Source organism: Lepidochelys kempii, chromosome 10 (genome assembly GCF_965140285.1).
Source record: "Lepidochelys kempii isolate rLepKem1 chromosome 10, rLepKem1.hap1, whole genome shotgun sequence".
NCBI lineage: Eukaryota > Metazoa > Chordata > Testudines > Cheloniidae > Lepidochelys > Lepidochelys kempii.
The window spans coordinates 15,424,009-15,447,254 of NC_136389.1; the positions used below are offsets into that span (position 1 = coordinate 15,424,009).

Genomic DNA, 23,246 nt, shown 5'->3' on the forward strand with positions numbered 1-23,246 from the left:
TACACCATGGCTGAGATGGACGTGGTGTAGGAACCAACTGAGGACTGTTCCAACTCAAGGAGATCTTCAGCTGGAGATACCTAGCCTGTTTACAGCCCCAAAGGGGCCATATGAGGGAGAGAGGCCGGCTCATGAGTACTTTCATTTCTTTGCTCACAGCAAGTTATAGCTTTGTGTGTTTTAAAGTGGAACAGATTTCATAGAAATCTGCATTATTGCATGTTCCAAGTGCTATAGCTGTCACTCAGCTCCCCATAAGTCATTACTTCCACATATTCAAAGCTTTTTGAGAAATGAAGTTTGTCATGTCACTTTCACACTCCATAAACAATATAGATGCCGGAATATGGTAATATTTACTCCTGTTTTGCCATCTGCTTATATATGCATATAAAATGTGAGACTCCCAGGAATCTGGAGCTGAAGAATCATATCCCTTTTAGATGCAAGAAAAAGGTTAAAAATGCAATAAATACACTTTCTTCTTTTTAATAAAACAATGTAGTATTGCACCCATTTAGAGGAAAGGTTATCAAACAATGTAAAACCACACTCAGTGGATAATATGCTGTTCAGTGTCATGCCTTTGCTGAAAAGAACCGTTCTATAAAATAACACCATTTTAGTTATGTAATCAGTCAAAACACAGTGGAATACCAGTTGTTTATCTTAGGCAAGCAGAGACATATCCATCCCTGATATAATTCCATTGCAGTCAATTTATCCTAGGGAAGAGTTTCAGCCCTGAAAGCACCCTTACCTGAGTATTGAGCCATCTCCTTTAAAATGCTAACACTTTGTTCTTTGATTTCTGCACTGGAGATGCAATCCAACCCCTTCTTTGTAGTTTTAGAATCTTTTCATTCCCTCCACTGCACAGCAGAGATGGAACTTGTGCAAGAAACAGTCAACAAGTAAGGGCCTGACTTTCAGAGCTGCTTATCCACACCAGCTCCCACTGAAGTCAGGAGCTGTGAGTAGGATGCCGCTGAAAATCAAATCATAAGTATGGAGGAGGCGGGTGGTGGTGGTCGGGGACTCTCTTCTCAGGGGGACTGAGGTATCTACCTGCCGCCCTGACCGGGAAAACCGAGAAGTCTGCTGCTTGCCAGGAGCTAGGATTCACGATGTGACAGAGAGACTGCCAAGACTCATCAAGCCCTCGGATCGCTACCCCTTCATGCTTCTCCACGTGGGCACCAATGATACTGCCAAGAATGACCGTGAGCGGATCACTGCGGACTACGTGGCTCTGGGAAGAAGGATAAAGGAGTTTGAGGCACAAGTGGTGTTCTCGTCCATCCTCCCCGTGGAAGGAAAAGGCCTGGGTAGAGACCATCGAATCGTGGAAGTCAACGAATGGCTACACAGGTGGTGTCGGAGAGAAGGCTTTGGATTCTTTGATCATGGGATGGTGTTCCAAGAAGGAGGAGTGCTAGGCATAGACAGGCTCCACCTAACGAAGAGAGGGAAGAGCATCTTCGGAAGCAGGCTGGCTACCCTAGTGAGGAGGGCTTTAAACTAGGTTCACCAGGGGAAGGAGGTAAGTAGGGATGTGGGATACAGGGAGGAAGCACGAGCAGGAGAATGCGAAAGGGGAGGGCTCCTGCCTCATACTAAGAAACAGCAAGTTATCTCAAGTGCCTATACACAAATGCAAGAAGCCTGGGAAACAAGCAGGGAGAACTGGAAGTCCTGGCACAGTCAAGGAATTATGATGTGATTGGAATAACAGAGACTTGGTGGGATAACTCACATGACTGGAGTACTGTCATGGATGGATATAAACTGTTCAGGAAGGACAGGCAGGGTAGAAAAGGTGGGGGAGTTGCATTGCATGTAAGGGAGCAGTATGACTGCTCAGAGCTCTGGTATGAAACTGCAGAAAAACCTGAGTGTCTCTGAACTAAGTTTAGAAGCGTGAGCAACCAGGGTGATGTCGTGGTGGGAGTCTGCTATAGACCACCGATCAGGGGGATGAGGTGGATGAGGCTTTCTTCCGGCAACTATCGGAAGTTACTAGATCGCAGGCCCTGGTTCTTATGGGAGACTTCAATCACCCTAATATCTGCTGGGAGAGCAATACAGCGGTGCACAGACAATCCAGGAAGTTTCAGGAAAATGTAGGGGACAATTTCCTCTTGCAAGTGCTGGAGGAACCAACTAGGGGCAGAGCTCTTCTTGATCTGTTCTCACAAACCGGGAAGAATTAGTAGGGGAAGCAAAAGTGGATGGGAACCTGGGAGGCAGTGACAATGAGATGGTCGAGCTCAGGATCCTGACACAAGGAAGAAAGGAAAGCAGCAGAATACGGACCCTGGACTTCAGAAAAGCAGACTTTGACAACCTCAGGGAACTGATGGGCAGGATCCCCTGGGAGAATAACTTGAGGGGGAAAGGAGTCCAGGAGAGCTGGCTGTATTTTCAAGAATCCTTATTGAGGTTACAGGGACAAACCATCCCGATGTGTAGAAAGAATAGTAAATATGGCAGGCGACCAGCTTGGCTTAACAGTGAAATCCTTGCTGATCTTAAATACAAAAAAGAAGCTTACAAGAAGTGGAAGATTGGACAAATGACTAGGGATGAGTATAAAAATATTGCTCGGGCATGCAGGAGTGAAATCAGGAAGGCCAAATTACACCTGGAGTTGCAGCTAGCAAGAGATGGTAAGAGTAACAAGAAGGGTTTCTTCAGGTATGTTAGCAACAAGAAGAAAGGCAAGGAAAGTGTGGGCCCCTTACTAAATAGGGGAGGCAACCTAGTGACCGAGGATGTGGAAAAAGCTAATGTACTCAATGCTTTTTTTGCCTCTGTCTTCACGAACAAGGTCAGCTCCCAGACTGCTGCACTGGGAAGCACAACATGGGGAGGAGGTGACCAGCCCTCTGTGAAGGAAGAAGTGGTTCAGGACTATTTAGAAAAGCCGGATGAGCACAAGTCCATGGGGCTGGATGCGCTGCATCCGAGAGAGCTAAAGGAGTTGGCGGATGTGATTGCAGAGCCATTGGTCATTATCTTTGAAAACTCATGGCGATTGGGGGAGGTCCCGGACGACTGGAAAAAGGCTAATGTAGTGCCCATCTTTTAAAAAGGGAAGAAGGAGGATCCTGGGAACTACAGGCCAGTCAGCCTCACCTCAGTCCCTGGAAAAATCATGGAGTAGGTCCTCAAGGAATCAATTCTGAAGCACTTAGAGGAGAGGAAAGTGATCAGGAACAGTCAGCATGGATTCACCAAGGGCAAATCATGCCTGACTAATCTAATTGCCTTCTATGATGAGCTAACTGGTTCTGTGGATGAAGGGAAAGCAGTGGACGTGGTGTTCCTTGACTTTAGCAAAGCTTTTGACACTGTCTCCCACAGTATTCTTGCCAGCAAGTTAAAGAAGTATGGGCTGGATGAATGGACTATAAGGTGGATAGAAAGCTGGCTAGATTGTCGGGCTCAACGGGTAGTGATCAATGGCTCCATGTTTAGTTGGCAGCCAGTATGAAATGGAGTGCCCCAAGGGTCAGTCTTGGGGCCGGTTTTGTTCAATATCTTCATTAATGATCTGGAGGATGGTGTTGATTGCACCCTCAGCAAGTTTGCAGATGACACTAAACTGGGAGGAGAGGTAGATACGCTGGAGGGTAGGGATAGGATACAGAGGGCCCTAGACAAATTAGAAGATTGGGCCAAAAGAAATCTAATGAGGTTCAACAAGGACAAGTGCAGAGTCCTGCACTTAGGACAGAAGAATCCCATGCACCGCTACAGACTAGGGACCGAATGGCTAGGCAGCAGTTCTGCAGAAAAGGACCTACGGGTTACAGTGGATGAGAAGCTGGATATGATTCAACAGTGTGCCCTTGTTGCCAAGAAGGCCAATGGCATTTTGGAATGTATAAGTAGGGGCATTGCCAGCAGATCGAGGGGCATGATTGTTCCCCTCTATTCAACATTGGTGAGGCCTCATCTGGAGAACTGTGTCCAGTTTTGGGCCCCACTCTACAAGAAGGATGTGGAAAAATTGGAAAGAGTCCAGTGGAGGACAACAAAAATGATTAGGGGACTGGAACACATGACTTATGAGGAGAGGCTGAGAGAACTGGGATTGTTTAGTCTGCGGAAGAGAAGAATGAGGGGGGATTTGATAGCTGCTTTCAACTACTTGAAAGGGGGTTCCAAAGAGGATGGCTCTAGACTGTTCTCAGTGGTAGCTGATTACAGAACAAGGAGTAATGGTCTCAAGTTGCAGTGGAGGAGATTTAGGTTGGATATTAGGAAAAACTTTTTCACTAGGAGGGTGGTGAAACACTGGAATGTGTTACCTACGGAGGTGTTGGAATCTCCTTCCTTAGAAGTTTTTAAGGTCAGGCTTGACAAAGCCCTGGCTGGGATGATTTAGTTGGGGATTGGTCCTGCTTTGAGGAGGGGGTTGGACTAGATGACCTCCTGAGGTCCCTTCCAACCCTGATATTCTATGATTCTATGAAAAGGCAGAGAACACTTAGGAGAGCCAGGTATCGCCCCACACTGTCCCCACACTCCAGGAAGTCCTCCCCATACAGTGGGGATCCGCAAGCTTTGAGATGGTGGAGCTGGGAGGCTCAGTGGAGTAGATTGCACAGTTGTGTTATATCCTGATTTAGGCCCCAGTTTAGCAAGTTACTTAAGCATGTGTTGAACTTTAAGTACATGACTAGTCCCACTGAAGTCAATTTCAGAGTAACAGCCGTGTTAGTCTGTATTCGCAAAAAGAAAATGAGTACTTGTGGCACCTTAGAGACTAACCAATTTATTTGAGCATAAGCTTTCATGAGCTACAGCTCACTTCGCTGTAGCTCACGAAAGCTTATGCTCAAATAAATTGATTAGTCTCTAAGGTGCCACAAGTACTCCTTTTCTTTTTACTGAAGTCAATGTGATTACTCCTATGCTTAAAGTAAGGCATGTGCTAAAGCACCTTTCTGAATAAGGACCCACAGGACCAACAAACTCATAGGCCTTTGCTTACCTCAGATACGGAAAGGATCCCAAGGCTCTAGCTGTGAATTGTTAGGCCCGCTCTTTAGGGCAGAGACCCAGTTATATGGGGGAGTGTCTGAGTCAGAGCTCCACCCATCACTCCTGAAAGCCTCTTCTTGGAGAGAGGCTGGGTCTCCAAGTAGAGTAGACCTGAGGTAACTACCAGTTTGATTAGGAAAGGAAGGAGGGAGAGAAAGAGAGGGATGGAGACAGAAAGATGGCCTGAGTGGTGGATCTAGTTGTTTATCATCCCAATGGGATGAAGGAAGAATATGAGCCCCTCAGCTCAATGTCCTGCTGTTTTTTGTTTGATAACCGTAGTAGGAATGTTTTAAATCTTAACCACACTCCAGAGTCAGGCAACCCTGTTTTGTTCAGGGTTGCTCTAATTTACACCAGGCTGCTCCCAGACCCCCAATGCTGTTCTGGCAGCTGAGAAAAATGGGGACATAGAGATACCTCAGCCAGAGTCCTCTCTGAGGAGGGTGTGTCAGAGCTGCAACAGCAGCTGTACACCAACTGAGGCTTCTTCTATGCAGAGGGGTGTTTCAATGTCTAGATCCTCCAGCTTTAAACCTACTTTGTACCACCAGCCCAATGCAAGTATCCTACACAGGGCCCAGGATTAGGACCTTAATCTCTTGCTACCAGACCCTGTGGTCTTCAGTGCAGTTTATGTCTAGCAATTTGATGAACAATTTATGCATAGGGCACAACATCATTTCACTCAGTTCTGATCCATGTAACTGATAGTTATAGATTTCAAAATTATTTGCTGCATATGTTATCTCCTCAGATTCTTTGGGATATACATGGAGACAGAGGGGGTTGAAAGGTCAGGACACCTGTTGTTTTAAGGCTTATATTGAAGACTGCAGTTCTGTGTGCTATTGGTGGGTGCTACAGGATAGGCAGGTAAACTTTGCTCCTGATTAATTCACTTGGTGTGGGTCTTTCTGATGAGACGTTAAAAGATTGACACTTTGTATAGGAGTAAGGGGATTAGCCCACTGCCTTCACCACACTGTGTAGCATACTCTTCACTCCTTGCTTGCCACCTACTACCCTTCCCCTGAGAGTAGCTATGGCTATGTGCTCCCCTGGCATTTGCCCTGTCTCTCTCTGTTCCCCTCCAGGGAGGGGATCATTCCCACTAGCTCTTGGCCTACCTGCCCTGCGGTGCATCCATTGCTTTCCCCTCTGAACTCTTGCCACAGTGTGGGATAGTATAGCTACAGAAGGGTTGTGACTATTGCTCAATACAATGCAAATTACATAATTCATGCCATCATAAGCAGGGGGAGAGACACTCCTCCCTCCCCAAGCCTAGACAAGACCTCCCAGCTGTGGATGGGAACATGGAGAGGGTGTGAGAAAGTGAATGCCAGCATTGGTACTTAGGGTTCTCTCCCCCTCTACTCCCCAAGTGAAGCTCATGCATATTATCAGTAGGTCTGGCTCCCTGTGCCACAGTGGTGAAAGAAAATGCCTTTTTACAAAAGACTTTACATGCCACTTAATAGTGACTGCAGCCACCTGGGTGTACAGGGTACATACACGTCAGTCAGTGCAGGATTGGGGCTGTAGTTTGTATGTCATTCTGGAATAAAGGAAATAGAAATATAATTTGAGAAGACCACTTTTTTTTTTTTTTTTAAGAGGCACAGTTTATAGCTCTAAAAAATTATTAAAATCATAGCACTGTGAAGTAGCAGATGGTACTTTGCAAGAATATAAAGGAAAGTAGTGATTTTACAGTGCATTTTTTAATTAAAAGTTGTATGAATTTTTCCTTTAAGATCATACTACATTAGTGGGATTATGTAACTTTATCCAACAAATGGAACTGTAACTATAGAGATTCTTACAATTCAAAAGATGAAAAATAAAATATGGTATTTAACTTTATAAATTTCCTCTTTTAAAAATCATTTTTCTTTAAATCAATAAGTATTAACTCTTTCTGGTACAGTACATATGCTATCTGCAAGCCACAAACCAAAGAGTCACTAAATACCAAGAAAATACAACTCTGTCCCCAAAGTATTAAGAAAAAAGCATAATAAAATATACTTTGTAAAGTCAGCTCAATGCTTACAGAAGTCATGACAATTAACAAGAATTGAAAGCCAACACATTAGTCATAGCACATAGGACCATCATAATACAGGAAGTGTCTGCAATAGAGACTTATGTTGGAAAAATATATATATTAGTGATTCTCAGCAAATGGAAACTGAACTTTGGCACTTGCTTATAAAAAGGCCTTTCAGAGTAAAACTGAAATTCACTTAGAAATATTTTATATGTATTTAGAAAAGAAAAAGACTAGTGATTGAAATCAGAGATAAATGCAGCATACTCATTAACCTACATAAAATACAAGTACAGTCATTCAACCATCACCTAATCCATGGGAGTGGGGAGGAGCAGAGGGAACACATGCAGACTGGGGACCAGAACATCAGCTGGTATAAACTGATATAAATCAGCATAGCTCCATTGATTTCATGGAGCCATGCTGATTTACATCAGCTGAGTATCTAGCCTGGTCTCTGAATTTGGAGTGGAATAGCATTTGCATTGTATTATATAGTCCCTCATGACCTAAAAGAGGCAACAAGATGTGGGGGGGTCATCATCTTTTATTGGACCAACTTCTGTTGGAAGAAGGTACAAACTTGTGAACTACACAGAGCTCTTCTTCAGGTCTGGGGAAGGAGGCAGAGTGTTTCGGTCATGACATACCACAAGGCAAGGATTCTAACTTGTCTAAATTGTAGAGCAATTACCTTCTGTAATGCGGGTAGTGGCTACTCTGCTGCTGCTCTCTGCAGATCTCAGGTGTGTTGAGTTACGGTGTGATAAATGCAGTATAAGGATTACCTCATTTCTTTAAAAAGGTTGTAAAAGAATTGAATACGGGGGGGGGAGGGGAGATTCAATACCAAGGTGTACATTTTGCCTGTTATCAGAGAGAAGGAATTTTCCACTTGATATAGGTAACATTTGCAAAACAGATTCCCCTAGAAGAATTAATGTACCAAGCAAGAACCTGATCCAAAGTCCATTGAACTCAATAGGTATCTTTGGATCCACCTTAAAACAACTGCTATTTGAGCCTCTTTCATCTTCAGGATTCATGCCAAGAGCTACCAGCTTTATTTGTCCCCAAGCAGTTTACTCAGGATTTCCCCCCCCCGACCCCCCAATTCATTTGGTAGGGAAATAAGTGTGACAGACCTTACAAGGATTGTCCTAATAAAATGGGGCACTTAAATAGAAAAGTGATTGTAGCTATAAATCTAGCAAACGCTCTTCACATGTCTCCACAGGCCATTTAGTTGCACCTCCAAATACATCAACATTGTTATCAACCCAGGGTATGATGTTGCCAGGCATGTTGGTAGAGCAGTTAGCAATATTCATGATATCTTCTGCTTTTAAGACCCTGTCCCAGATATTGAACTGGCTCATCTCCCCAACGAAGGCTTGAGTTGCATCAAATCTGCCTCCAACCGTGTCCTTTATGAATAAAAAATAAAAGAATTAGATGAACAGGTTTTTCCATGTGCTTTAAAATTACAGAAGCCACCCACACTACCCGCAATAGGTGAAATGCAAGTGCAAAATGCTAGTCACCAAGATTTCTAAATGGTCTTTGTTTTACTTTTCACAAAATATTGCTCTTTCAAGCATTTAGAAGCTCATGTCTCAAAGAACTGGTGTGCTGTATCACAAGAGTGTGAACGCCATTTCCAATAGCAAGAGGGTAAAGTCATAAATCAGAGGAGCTACTCATGCTCACCTCTGGGAGCAAGGCATACAGATGCTGGCCTTAAAAAAAAATATTAGAGCTGATTTAAGGCCTGATTGGGTAGTGCTTGCCCAGACTAGATTTTGTTATCTTCAGTGATAACTATGCATGTGTAAAGTGTGCTGGTTTGAGCCCTTATGCAATTATAGTAGTAAATATAACCATGCCCCTGGACCAGTCATCTGCAGGGATTGAACCAGGACCTCTGGGTTTAAAAAAAAAAGTATAGCTTCTATTGCCTGTATTAAAGGACCAACATCATGTTGGAGGTAATAGCAGTCTGACTCCTTAAATGGTCCAGCCACTAGCAAGTGGCGAAGAGCTACACTGAGTTGGCATGATTATACAGTGAGTTGGCAGTACAGATTGGAGCCAAGTATAGTATGAGTAGGCAGAGGGAAAGCTTTACAGAAGAGCTCGCCAGTGCTTTAATGGTGAACTTGAGCATCTACTATGCAGCGACTGACATGAGCAAGGAGCAATTAGTTTACAGCCAATAATTTTAGTGAATCTCACTTCCTTTTCAATGGAAAAAGATCACAAAATCTGTCAATTTATTCCTTAGGTAATTTGACAATTTCATAGCAAGATATCTTCTGTTTTACAAAAAATATTAGTAAAGGCCATTGCCAATATTCAAATATCACAATTTGCAGCGTGTTGGTTACATAAGTCACTGTATAGCGAGTGGTCGGATGACTTCTGATTGGAGAGCTCCGAGTACCACAGAGAAAAGTGGCCTATTCTTCCCCTTTACAAAGGCATAGCATGTGCTTCAGCCTCCAGTGGGTTTGCCTCTGGGACAGGGCAGGAAGGGACCCCGGACACAGCCACAAGCCTCTCCATTATGCCCCCTACTTGGGTTTAGTGCTCAGTTGCCATAATAGTTTGATTCCTCTACGCATTCATAGAGGAACAGTGCCAATATTCTAGCTATGAAGGGGGTGGAAGGAAAAGGAAGGGGCTCCTTGTGCTCTCCCTGAAAGAGGAACAAATTGCGCTGGCCTGAAGATTGGAGGCACGGCAACTACTGTTGCAAGCAGTTGTCCATCACTATGTGCAGATGCATCATAACTGATCCAATTCAGCCTATTTCCACAGAGTATTTAGCCTCCATATAGCTGCCAGCAATCAGTTTCAAAGGATTCATATCTGACTAATGCCTTGAATCACTGGCAAAAGTAACAGAACCAATGCTTCATATTTTAGCATTAAATTAAGACTTGCAATAGGAAATATTAAATAAGAGAAATACAGCATGGTAATAGGTACTGGTTCCACCAAATATCTGTTGCTTTGTCATGCATCTCAGATGTTACACATGGAGCATGGGGAATGGTATTTTATAACTGGACAACGGCAGTCCTATGAATTCCAAATTCACTTTATTTGTAAACAGTAGGTTTTTCTTTAATTTCTGCTTTTAGAGAAGGGAGAGAGATTTGGTTATTTTTATAAGAAAAATTTTTCTTCAACTCACCTGCTCCTGACCCAAAATCAGGACCCCTCCAGGTTTAATTGGGTGCCAAGGGGCTAAATTTTCCCCAGTGCCGAGCTTCTCTCCATCCTGAAAAGCCTCCCACATTCCATCTCTAGTTGTCCACGTGACACAGATATGATGCCACTTTCCATCGCTAATAAAGAGAGGGAGCTGGGCAACCTACATGTAGATAACAATAATGAATACCGGAGACCTGTGTCTGGCAGTGCCAGCCCTTGAATAATGGCAACCGACCAAGGCTTTATTACTATTCTAGTGTCTTCATACACTGATACAGGACAGACATTCATTCCCATAGAAAATTTAAACACAAGTCATTCTACATTGTCCCAGGTTTACAGCTACACTGCAAATGGCTAAAAAGAGAATCATCTCAATGAAAGGAGGGGTGGAGGTATGTTCAATGCACTGGGAATTCAGCAAGACAGACATGTTTTCTGCTCCAGTTGTGGCTAAATACCACAGGTACGAGAGCCTGGGCTACCACCATTCCTGCTGATGCTGCAGGTTAGTCCATAGCATTTCTTTGTTGTTGAAATCCCTTCATGCTTAGCTCTAACCTTCCATTCAGTTTTCGTGCTAGGATAGTCCTTCAATCCTGGGGCTTGCCTGTGGCATTTGTAGAAAATACTGCTGCACTCTACTTGCCAAGATCGATCTTGAGCCCCTCCTACTCAAACTGTCTATGGGACCTTTACTGTGGGCTTCCAGGGGCACAGGCTTAGGCCCCTTTATGGGCATAATCCAACACAGAAGTCAATAGTAAGACTCACTGGCTTCAGTGGACTTTGGATCAACCCTTAGCGTAGAAGAATATTTTTAGCCTTGCACAAGCAGTTAACAGTGTAGGCTAACAAGCCTACAAATGGGGAGAACATTAGAGAGAACTTAACAACCTCCTTTCCCCCTCTCCCCACATACACAAGCCAAAAATATTAACAAGGTATTTTAATAAGTATTTCTTAACCCACTACATGGACTGTGAACCATCTGAATTGTACTGTAGGTATCTTAGCAACCCTATCACTATACTCCCAGGGATTAGGTGTTTATGAGATTTCCACCCCTCTGTGCACACAGAACAGTGCCAGATGCCAAGTTTTGATAAAACTCACTTCAGCCATTATTGAACAATCTAGTTTTTACTCAGGTAAGTAGTGTAATGACATAATTTGAGGTTTACAAGTTCTAAATCAATTTCTTTTGACAGCTAGCCCAAACTACGGGTGGGGGTCAGGGGAGATGTTCAGGGTACTTAATTTTGAAAAGTTGGGTTTTAGTATTTCTTCTCAGGCTTGATTCTGCAATGTGCCGAGCACCTTTACTGTGTGTTTGACACTTTGTAGGAGAGGTCCCTGATAATTAAACTTCTTATAGACAAAGACAACAGTTGGAAAAGTTTGACATAAATTGAAGACCTAGTAAGTAGAATACTTTAAAAAATAAAAAAATAAGTCTGACATATGCCTTATTCTCTTTGCTCTCAGAATGAAACTGGCATAAAATTAACCTGATATATTAAATTCCTATTAATTTAAAAAGAACGTAATTGGTTTGACTATGATCTCTTTTATACAGGCTCTAAACTGGTTTAACTTCAAAGAGGTTACTCCTGATTTAAAATGGTGTGAATGAGAGGCGACTCAGACCCAGGATTTCTAAACGTTTGTAATTGTAATGTACAAGCATAGGTGAAGCCTATCCAGCTATACCACATTACCTATTCTCATGAACAAAAGCATCACCTAATTTTATTCAAAGCCATTCTGTGAAAGTACGTACATTTTTTATTTTAAACTTTAGTGCCCTGATCTTGCTGCCATTGAAGTCAGTCGAAAAGTTACCTGAGATTTTTTATAGTGCAGATTCAGGCCTTAAAATATCTCCGTTTACCTGGGCTGTCTATTCTAGACAAGAAAGTAGTTAGTTCTCACCTTGTCATTAATTAGTAATTCGATTGGATTATTCCCCCATTCTATCAGCACAATTTCATTAGCCTGCCCAGGGACAGCATAGGAGAATGGTGTTCCAATTCCAGGAGAAGCACTTGACCTCAGCCACAAGCACACAGTGAAGGCATACAACTCTGGCAGAGTCTTCTTGATCTTCCCATATAAATAATTTGTGCGAAGAGGGAGACCGACCTTGAATTCGTCTGGTGATTTAAAAGCACTGCTTCCTATGGTTATAGAAAGAGAAAAAAAGCTTTACATGCGTTTTAAATGACTTCTTATCTAAAGCTGAACTCAGTTAAGACAGGTTATTTTCTAACTGACTGATTTAAGGAATTACACACAGGCTATGTTCAAATAGCATGTAGGTTGCACAAACCTACATTAAGGTTGAACAATTTGCCTCCCTTGTGTGTTTGTTCTAATAGAGTCTTTAATTATATGATCACATACTGTTTTTCCATAGGATTCCTGCCTCATTCAGTGCACAGAATGAACAGCGCTCAATAAGCAGCTATTTATATTTTGAATTCTCCTTGTTGTCCAGTGTGTGGCCTAGACCTAATTTACTCCCCATTATTCAAAGGCAGCTCTAAAAACTAAATTATTTTCCCCATGGCCTTTTCTATGGCACTCACCACTTTAGTATCTGAGTGCTTCACAAACATTAATGTATCTTGACAAACCCCCTGCAAGATGAGATGGTATCATGGTCTCCATTTTAGAGATGAGGACCAAAAGCACAGAGAGATTAAGGGGAAGTATTCACTAGGTCTGGGAGACCAATTTAACATGACTAGATCCAGATCTCAGAGTACCTACTTTCCATTCTGTGGAAGGTGGGGTTTTTTTGTTTTGTTTTATTTTTAAGATTCATTCTGAACTGGAATGAAGAAAGTTTGAGGCTTATTGTAGAATTCACAAAAATTGGCACTAACAAGACACTTCTCTTTGATAATTTTGGTTTATTTCATCTTTTATTATACAACATAATGTAGATATCTTAATGTAATACAAAAGTCAAAACAAAATTGACTTAAATTATTTCAACTTTTTCCTGTTGAAAGTTTCATCAGAATCAACATATTACTACAATAGGTTTTGATTTTGACTAAATGGTATTGTCCAGTGGAAAATTGTGTCCAAATGTTTTTGATGAGCTCTAATACTTAGCATTATACAGCACTTCAAAAGCACAGCTCCCATTGCCTTCTGTTACAGCCCCGAGTGCTCAGCAATTCTGCTAATTAGACCGCAGGGTCCAGTTGGGCACCCAGAAAGAGGAGGAAAACAATTCATGACTCCCTGTGAAAAGCTTGGTTTGACTTGCCCAGCATCACATATATAGGAAGCAGGGATCGAATCCAGTTCTCCAGGGCAATATACAATTGCCTTATCCATCATACCTTCTTTATTCTTCCTGAAGTCCTCTGCCTCATTTACTCACCTTCAAATTTCTGTAATAGCCTCCTTCACTACACAACCCCAATTCATCCCCAGAGAAGGTGTAGTCTGTGCACTGAACAAGGCAAGGATCATGTGGAAATAATATGTGAGCATGTAATTAAAGACTGTGCATAATGTGCTAGGATACAAGGGGACCAAATTAGGGTTGCCTGTGCAATCTTAATTCTGGTATTTCCTAACTTCCTTGACTTTTAACATGAGTTTTTGTAATTTCCTAGGTTTTTTTTTAAAGCAAACTGGGGGAAAGAAAAAGAAAAGAATAAACCTCAGAAATTCTACCTGGCATCATAATCAGCAGGGAACTTTTAGATCCACCACACAGACCTCTGCCACTTGTGCTAACAAAGTAACCGATAGCAATAGTAGGACCCATCCACTATGTGGACCAGCACTGGAGAGGGTTGAGACATACTTTGCCAGTATGCCAGGTCACAGATATATGCTGCCAGCAGGGGAATGGCAAGACTCAGGAACGTTGGGTTCCATTCCAGGCTCTGGAGGGGGGGTGCTCTAGTGGGCACAGACTCTTCTGTGCATTTTCCCCAGAAGCATGACCCCCTTCCCTGTCCTACTCTTCCCCACCTTTGGCTCATTCTCCTACCATTCCCAGTCTTCATTACTCAAGATTTGTGTCTCAGCCCTAATCTCCTTGTCCAGACAGTTGTAGGTCTCAATCACCCCCTCACCCTGCCGCACAAACACTCCTAATCTCCCCCTCCCTACACTTAGGGCTAGTCTCCTTGCCCAGCCTAGTTCCTCCCCCCACCAACTCCTCTTCTGATCCATCTCCTCCACTGTCTCCCAGGCCCAGTCTCCCTCTCCAGGTTCCTTATCCAATCTCAGTCTTGCCCCTACCCATAATCCTCCACAGCTTCTTGCCCCAGTCTCTTGGCCAGACAATCCCAGTTCTCCCTCACACACCAGCTCCTCCTCAGTTCGGTTTTCTCCTCCCTTCTGCCCTGGTTCCTTCCAATTCCCTGACACACTGGTTCTTGGTCCCCTTGTCCAGCCAGACTCAGTCTGTGTTCCCCTGACCAACTGGTTCTGGTTCTTCCACTCCACCCCACCCCACTTCTCACTGCCTCCCAGTCCCACTCTCCTTAGCCAACCAGTCCTAGCTTTTCCCCTCCTTCCAGAGGGAGTCTCAGACTCCTTGCCCCAATCAACTCCTTTCCCAGGTCTGGTTTTCGTCCCCTCTGCATGTGGATCACATGGCTTCCTCCTCTACATTCCCCTTGTTAGCAGCCAGGCAAAGGTGGGAAGGTCACCAAGAGCACAGGAGAGACAGGCTCCCCGCTCTTGGTTCCAGTGCCTGGCCCCAGCCATGACCAGAGCAGCTCGGAGCAATAATTACAGGGAAAGTCTGGCTTCACCCCTGTAGCTATGGGCTCCAGGGAGCATGCTCAGTTTGTCTGAGGATAGTGCATGCACAGCCTAGTCAGCAGGTGCTCCAAGGCTCAAGCATGCTCAGTGAGGATGGCATCTTCAAAAATGTAACTGCTACAAATCAAAGAATTCACCACTAAACATGTGCAAACTGATTTTTCAAAGACGTATAACTTGGCCAAACTTTCATGGGGGCTATCAAAAGGCACATGCTTGACAATGGTCATGCTTCTGACAAATTTCTCCAAAGCATGGGGAACTAGAACTAGAATTTAACATGGCCAAATTCCCCTACCCTCGATCTTCAAAATGGTTGATTTATTTATTTATATTTTTGAGAACTTCAGCCAAAGCCATTCAGCATGGCCTGGAAAATTGCAAACCCCAAACAGTTGTTTGGAAAAGCCAAAAGCAACTAAAAACAGGGTCTTATCCTGGGGAGTGTCAGGCAGCCTCTCATATAGGTGGTGCTACCAGCCCTGACTATGATAACGAACAAAAAGAAAGACATTTGCAGCTGTAATGGTAGGTGCTAGGTTACATATACATGGTAAGAGACAGTGGCTTGCAGTCTAACTAAACGTTCTCTGGCGCATTTTAACATAGCGCTATGTTAAAGTGTCCTATGGAGCCTTTGGTGTGCACCAGCAGGGTCTATACAGACTAATTAATGAGCCACACATCAGTGTGCTTTAGAAATCACCCTTAGTGTGCTTTACTTCACCAGGTAGGCAAGTCCTTGGAGTCCACAATCATCTGTTACACCTCCATATCAAAAAATCAAGAGCCAGTCAGAACTCTTCCAGAGTCTCCTACTACCCTTTACAAAAGATTCTTTTGCCAGGACAAATACAAGGTCCAGAGATTGTGGCACTGTGGGATGGTTGACAATCTATTGCCCAGAAATAGATTGCAAATGGACCCGCACTTTAAAGTTAATACTTGGCACTTGTACTGCTCCTTTTGTTACAGCATCCCAAAGGGCTTCACAAACATTAATGGACTGAATTTCTTAGTCTCAAGAATTAAACACAGCAAGTATTATCCTCCACTTTACAGAAGGAGAAAAGTAAGGCACAGGAAAGGCTAAGTGAGTTGCATCAGAATTGCAGAGAAAAGTAACAATGCCAGGATAAGAACCCACATCTCCCAATTCCTGGCGCCAAACACATCAACACTTTAGAAATCTTTGGGAGATCAGCTTTTTTTAAAAGTTCTCTCAGCTGTTTTTAGTCCCCCAAAGAGTTATAAGCACTGGATATTGGACTCTTACTTCTCTCTGAAGACCTGTGTCCTATAGGGACACACTATTTCTGGCCCAGTATTACAAGTGTCAGTAAGTTTGCAATTCAAGGCACTTTTATAGACAGTCTTTGTTAAAAAGGTTCTAGAGAAACTTGTTAATTTGGAAGGGTTCATTGCTCCAAGCTTATTACATCTCAGACATTTTCACTGCAGCTCAGACTTCAGTTTTGATATTGGGAAAATGTTAAGTGACTAGTTAGACATCTTTTTGCACATTTTTAAATGAAAAGAATATGCCCAGTACTGAACAAATGGATCCATTAGTCTGTAGTTTAAAATTCATGAGATGTGTATGTTTGTAATGGGTATATTTTCAAAAACGTGCAATTTGTTTTTAAGCAGACAGCCCATTCACCCAAGCAAGTTCTTGTCCAACCCTGCTGTTCTTATAAAGATTATTTAAGGATAATCTAATGCTATGCAGTTCTCTGTTGGTATATTGTCCTTACCGACAGTTTCATTTTGTCGTTCATTGCCACATGCATTTGTAAGTTAAATAAGTGGAGCACTCACACATGCAGTCCCCAGTAATAATTAATCTACATATCTGATTAAATGATTAGGATTAAAAGTCTCCCAGTGGCACCACGTGTAATCCATTGTAAAACCTGAAGGTTGCACATTTGGGATAGGACACATGCTTCAAGGTCTGCTGAATCTCAGAGGCAATGTTCACCACTAATGAAAACCAAAGGTTGTGTCTCAATGGTGTATTCAACAGAAAAAGTGGAAAGGGGCTAGTGGCATAATTAGTGCTTGCAGATCTAGAGGGTGAAGCTAGCTGCAGCAGCCTATGCCAATAGGCAACTTGTGTTCACTAACTTTATCTGCACTAAAATCATGTGATCTAATAAAGTGTCAAAAGCACTTTTGAGGAGAATTGCCTTTTTCCCCTTCTCCATTTAGATGGCCCCCATATCTTAGCATCCAACAAACTTTAAGGGATCATCTTCAAAACCCTAGTATTTTTTCCAGTTTAGAGATGGGAAACTGTACGGACAAAGTCATTTGTCAAATAAGTCTGTGACAGAGGCAGGAATTGAACCCAGATCTCCAGATACATAGTCCAGTCCCTCAGCACAAGACCATGCTGAGTTTTAATACTGCAGCAGAAAAGGAGGAAAGCTAAACAGGAAAATTCAGGGAAGGCTTTAAATTCTGTTTCTAAATTACCTTTCTCCAGTTCAGAAACTCTTTCTAGCAATGCACTCAGGGCTGTTTCTGTCTTTTGCCGATGGGCTGAAGTTTCATTATGAAGCAGGGATTTCTCATCCTCAAGTTCAGCCACTTTGCTTAAAAGCTGGCGCTCTAGATCTCCAAGCCTCCTTTGAAGCATCTCTCGAAGCTCATTAGGCAGGGCTGCATATGACACATTGGCTCGGAGTTGATGCTTCAAGGAAAAAAGAAAAGAAAGATTTCATGCCATATCTGAAAAAGCAAAAATTGTGAAATGTGGGTCTGCTCATGACCAAGGAAGAAAGCAGTTTTCAAACCCAGAACACTAAGCTCTCCTGAAAGTATAATAGAAATGCTAAAAAGCAACGTCATGTTCAAACCTTTCATCAGGCTAACGAAAGAAATAGACTCATTTCTTTAATACCAATGTATTTGTTTAATGCTTCCCTTGTTTCATATCAATGAAAGGTCATACATTTAAGAAAGATCGTTCAATAAAATAAATTCAAGAAGCCAAGTTTGATGTATTTCAAATAGCTACATGTTGCACATTTTTAAAAAATGAAAAAAAAAATGAAAAATGACATTACAAGACACTAAAGCAGAGTAAATTATACCAAGAAAATGTTTTGATTACTTTAAAAAAATCAAAATAGACATTTGGGGTATTTTAATTTGGTAATAGTGAATGATTTAACAAACAAGAGTTCAGATGTTTAATCAAATCAATTCTGAAAGTGACCCATTATGGAAGTTATTTGTTTAAGCTGTCAAAGTGGGCTAGCCTTTATCCCAAATGACTCTGATTTACTTAAATTACAGTTAGAAACCAAGAGTTTTATCTTCTATGGACATTTTAGTGCCAGAGCTTGTTTTCCCCACCAAAATTATAATGCCATCATGAGATGCTTCAAAAAATAGCAGCATAATAGACTAATGTTTCACTGAACAGGAAAAGCTTTCAAAGTTGTCCTTGAGAAGCAGCCCTTTTTAAAATTTTATTTATTTTTTATTGAATGTTCTCTTCCAAAGAGAACAGGAGAACTAGAGAGAACAAAACAAAGAAACGGAAAGGGAGGGTAAAGAAAGAAAGGAATAGGGCAGAGGGGAGAAAAGAATGACATCTCAGTTTCCATCTGCTAGAAATTAAATCAAAGACCAAATCTTTTCAAATTTACCTGAGGTCCATCTTTTCTGAAAGATTATGTGCTCTCTAGCTGCCAGGTCAGCCGAGTCACTGTGCCAAGCGTCTATCCCTGGAAGCAGTCCGCTCGTCCTCTAAGCAATGCAAGCTGTTTGGCTACAAGCACTGCTCTAGAGAACCAAGCTTTCCGTGAATTGGAGAGTTTCCAAGATGGTGGGTTAGGTCCCAAAACACAGTTCTGGGAAGTAATTTTTAAGCAGATATCTATTACCATATCAATCCTCCTGCCTACTTCAAGCCAAGTGAATCATATTCTGGGACAGTCCCATAATATGCTAGACAGTGTGACTCCAGAAGAGCCTCATCTCCAGCAGCAGGCAAGGCCCAAGCACTGTAATCTATGTGGGGAAGTAGCCAATGAGGGAATGCCTTGAAAAATGTTTTAAAACCTATACTATTGGAGGTATTATTAAAACAGATTCAACAGCCATTCTGGTTAAAGAACAGCTAGTAATGGTTGACTAGACATGAACTTTTAATAAATCATTTTAAATCCTCTTGGGAATCACATACATCAGAATGGGGTGGGGGAAGAAAACACCTAGAATTCTGCCATGGTCTGGGGAAAAAACCCAACACTCTGCTTGGAAAAAAAAAGTTTCCATCCAAGCAAACGTTGCCACAAGTGCTGTGTCTAACTGTGAGCCTGACCCAAGCCTTACTGAAGTCAATTAGAGCCTTTACACGGATTTCAGTAGGCTTTGTATTTGTACCGTTCTTTGAATGGCTGGCTTTCACTCTCGACCAGCTCTCATGAAAGCATCCTATGGTCTTTATGACCCACACTTCACAACTTTCTCAAGGGCCTTGCTGTTTTGTTCAGCACCCTATGTCAAGGTCATATGGCCGGACATGTCGGCATCATAGTCCAAGCCCTACGCAGGCACGTTCTCAGCACTAGCAGAGATTTAAAAATATTAAAAACAGATGCTAAGCTCATAACAGCAGGAAAATAAAACCCACAAATCTCTTCTCTTCCGTTTTAAGGGCAGGGACATACTAAGAGGGATACTCGATTTTCCATTAACTAAAAACAACAAATCAATTCTCTGTAGCCTCTCCTGCAGCGTCACTTCCCCTCCTCCCCCACCCTTTAAATAAACACATAAGGAATTCATTAACAATTTAACATGCACCCAGCACAAGGGCTTGCACCGCAGATTGCCGGTCTAAAGCACCCTTTTATTCAGAAAGTACAGTCCCCACATCCAGTTCTCTTCTCAAACCTCCCCTCCTATGCCTCAAAGGAAACGTGGGCCCTCGCTGTCACTACACTAGGGTATATATTTAGAGTCGCCCCTAAGAAGAGAGGGGGGAGACTAGATAACTGATTGACCCAGAAGTGGACTAAATAAAGGCTCTTGGCGAGCCCCAGCTGCAGGATGAACCATCTGTAGCTTCTGGGAAGCGATGCCGGTTCCTTTCAGTCTGTGACTGGGAGCAACTTCGTGAATTGCCCTTCCGAAAGAGGCCGTGTATTTTCAGTGGGTGACATCAGTCCCCCCAGGGCTATTCGTTACAGCCTGGCGCTGCCGTGGACATGGCACCGCGGATTAAAAATGCTATACGGACATACACAGCAGCAGCCGCCGCCGCTGCCCTCTTTGCAGCACCGGGGACAGCTCCCCATCCAGCCGGGCTCTAGCTTGTCCCGGAGCATCTCCTACCTCCAGGTTCTCCAGCCGGTCCTTCAGCGTCTGCATGGTCCGGCTCAGCTGGTCGATGACCTGGGTGTGGTCCCGGGGCAGGTCCCCCATCGTGTCTTTGCCTTTAGCAAACTCTTTCCTCCACCCTCCAGTGCCGGGCTTGCCGTCGGGGCCGGGGAAGCTCTCGCAGCGGCTCAGCTTGCTGGTCAGCTCCCGGATGGTCTCCCGCTGGTTGCCGATGGTCTCCTTCTGCTGCAGGATGGTCTCCCGCAGCTGCAGCACGGTGGCTTTCAGCTCCTCCTCGGAAGGGAGGGCGCCCCCCTGCATGGGGACAGGGGGCAGCGGGCAGCCTGAGGGGGCAGCGTCCAGCGGCAGGGAGGTGCACACGAAGCGGCTCCCCGGGGGGCTCTCCTGGCCCCTCACTCCCCGCCAGCTGGCCCCGGAGGCGAGGGAGAGCAGCAGCCCCGCCAGGAAAGCCAGCATGCCGGCTCACGGGGTACAGAGCCCCCGGGGGCAAGGAGCCCTTAAAGCTGCGGGGAAGGGGGTGGGGACCACTTGGGGGACCTGGTGTAGCTCAGCCCCCGCGCGGAGCTCTCCGGGGCGGCTGGGACCAGGCGCTGTCCACGCCCTCCTCCGAGCACGGTTGGCGGCGGCCCCGGACAGCTCGGAGCAGCGCCCGCTCCAGGACCTGCGCCGCCCGGCTCCGGCTCGCGGGCTCTTAAAGGCAGGGCGGTGGGGGAGAGGCCGGCGGGCGCTGGGTGAGGCGGGCGCTGGTTGGTCGGGGCGCGGGCTGACGCCACGCGGTCCCCCGCGCACCAAGGAGCCGGAGTGGGTGTGGGAGGCCGGGGAGACTTCCCATTGGCTGCTCGTCAGGACTGGGAGACGCGCGAGCCCGTTCAGGCGGGCCCCAGGCAAGTCAAGGGAGAGCCCCGCCGCCTGAGTCATTAGCCCGCGGGTGGGGCTGAGGCTGAGCCTGGTGGGGACACGCAGGCGGCACCGCTGACGCTGCTTCGGGGGGCGGATTGCAGGCCGGTGATGAGTACAGGACGGCGCGGGGGCTGGCAGAGCCTCAGCTGGATCCATGCTGGACGCTCCAACAAAGTAGCCCGCTCGGGGGAAAAGACAGCCACGTGGTGAAAGCACCGGATCCGCAACTGGGTTCCTGTCCTGTCTCCAAGTCACTGTCTCTGGCTGCCTCCGTTTACCATTGTTAAGATGGGCATCCTGCTACTTCCCTACTTTACGCCATCCATCTAGTGAGGGTAAATTACTGCAGCCACAATTTTCAAAAGTGGCCAGATGTTGAGATTTTTGGTTGCTCAGCCTTTGATCTGGTTCTTCAGAAGTGCTAAAAGGCTCACAACCCCCAGAGGAAGTCAATGGGAGTGGGGGGTGTTCAGTGCTCATGTCTGTGCTGAGATATTCCATATAGAAAGACACTATAACTTTGAAGTGATACTAGGGACTTCCCCTTTCTCCAGTCAATGTTGTGTTGACTGGTGAATTGTTCAGTGCAGTTCATTTTCAGGCAGAACTGAATTTAAGCATGCAACGACTTGCATTTCAATGTGTGTAGTCATCAGCTATCAGGAATACCCATCACCCACTGCCTGGGGAACAGGTTTCAGAGTGGTAGCAGTGTTAGTCTGTATCAGCAAAAGTGTTCCTAAAGTATCTCTGCTGGTAGGTGGAAGCCTTAGGACCCAATTCAGAAAAGCAGGTAAGCACTTACTTAAGACAATCCCATTCAGGAAAGCATTGGCTTCTGTGGGACTTAAGCACATGCTTAAGTGCCCTTCCTGAATTGGGATTTTCTTCTGAATTAATGCTTTAGGGCCTGATCCAAAGTCCATTAAAACTAAGTCTTTCCACTGACTTCAGTGGGCTTCAGATCAGGTATTTCATACAGAATATTAAAATTTCTAAGGCAGTGGCTCTCAACCTTTCCAGACGACTGTACCCCTTTCAGGTGTCTGATTTGTGTTGTGTATCCCCAGTTTCACCTCACTTAAAAACTACTTACTTCCAAAATCAGACATAAAAATACAAAATTGTCACAACACGCTATTACTGAAAAATTGCTTACTTTCTCATTTTTACCATATAATTATAACATAAATCAATTGGAATATGAATACTGTACTTACATTTCAGTGTATAGTATATAGAGCAGTATAAACAAGTAATTGTATGAAATTTTAGTTTGTACTGACTTCACGAGTGCTTTTTATGTAGTCTGTTGTAAAACTAGGCAAATATATAGATGAATTTATGTACCTCTCCCACCCCCCCTCCCCGCCCCCGGAAGATGTCTTCATACCCCCAGGGATACACATACCCCTGGTTGAGAACCACTGTTTTAGGTCAATAATGTCATGTCTTCAGACTAGATAAAGAGTAATTGGTTAATGTCTGTATTATACTATGAAGATGTAAACTATTAAGGAGTATTCATTATTAAAAGCATGAATACAAAAATACGTACTAAAGGTCTGATGGATGTTTGTGAGGTACCATGCATCTGTAAGTGCAATGGCACAGGGAAGAGCAATGTTTGGCATTTCAATGAGCTTTAAGTTGGCACCACAACACAGGCACAACACTCACAAGCTCTGCAGTGCATTATACCAGATACACACTTATTTGCCTCTTATTTTTAAGGAATACTGTTCAAGAGTAATTAGTCTTGTTATCTCTAATACTATGTATAAATAGATTTGTCATTTCTATTACAAAGCCAGCAAACAAAAAATTATTTTGGCAAAGAATTTCATTAACA

The 23,246-nt window shown here is 43.9% G+C and overlaps 1 protein-coding gene across 1 annotated transcript; it reads right to left on the reverse strand.

Moving 5' to 3' along the window:
- Positions 1–6,695: 6,695 nt before the first annotated feature.
- On the reverse strand, positions 6,696–21,313 carry NPTX2 (neuronal pentraxin 2). Its single transcript, XM_073362127.2, has 5 exons — positions 20,489–21,313; positions 17,615–17,831; positions 12,266–12,510; positions 10,311–10,490; positions 6,696–8,538 (listed from the first exon to the last, which is right to left on the reverse strand). Exons 1-5 carry the CDS (start codon positions 20,948–20,950, stop codon positions 8,311–8,313), a joined length of 1,332 nt encoding a protein of 443 aa, XP_073218228.1. The 5' UTR covers positions 20,951–21,313; the 3' UTR covers positions 6,696–8,310.
- Positions 21,314–23,246: the final 1,933 nt, after the last annotated feature.

Excerpts from the sequence above, each read along its gene's own strand:
- NPTX2 (XM_073362127.2), bottom strand. The coding sequence starts at position 20,950 with ATGCTGGCTTTCCTGGCGGGGCTGCTGCTCTCCCTCGCCTCCGGGGCC. Across the intron at positions 17,832-20,488 it reads ACCGGCTGGAGAACCTGGAG|CATCAACTCCGAGCCAATGT; the intron begins GTAGGAGATGCT and ends TTTTCCTTGAAG. Across the intron at positions 8,539-10,310 it reads TGATTTTGGGTCAGGAGCAG|GACACGGTTGGAGGCAGATT; the intron begins GTGAGTTGAAGA and ends TTATTCATAAAG.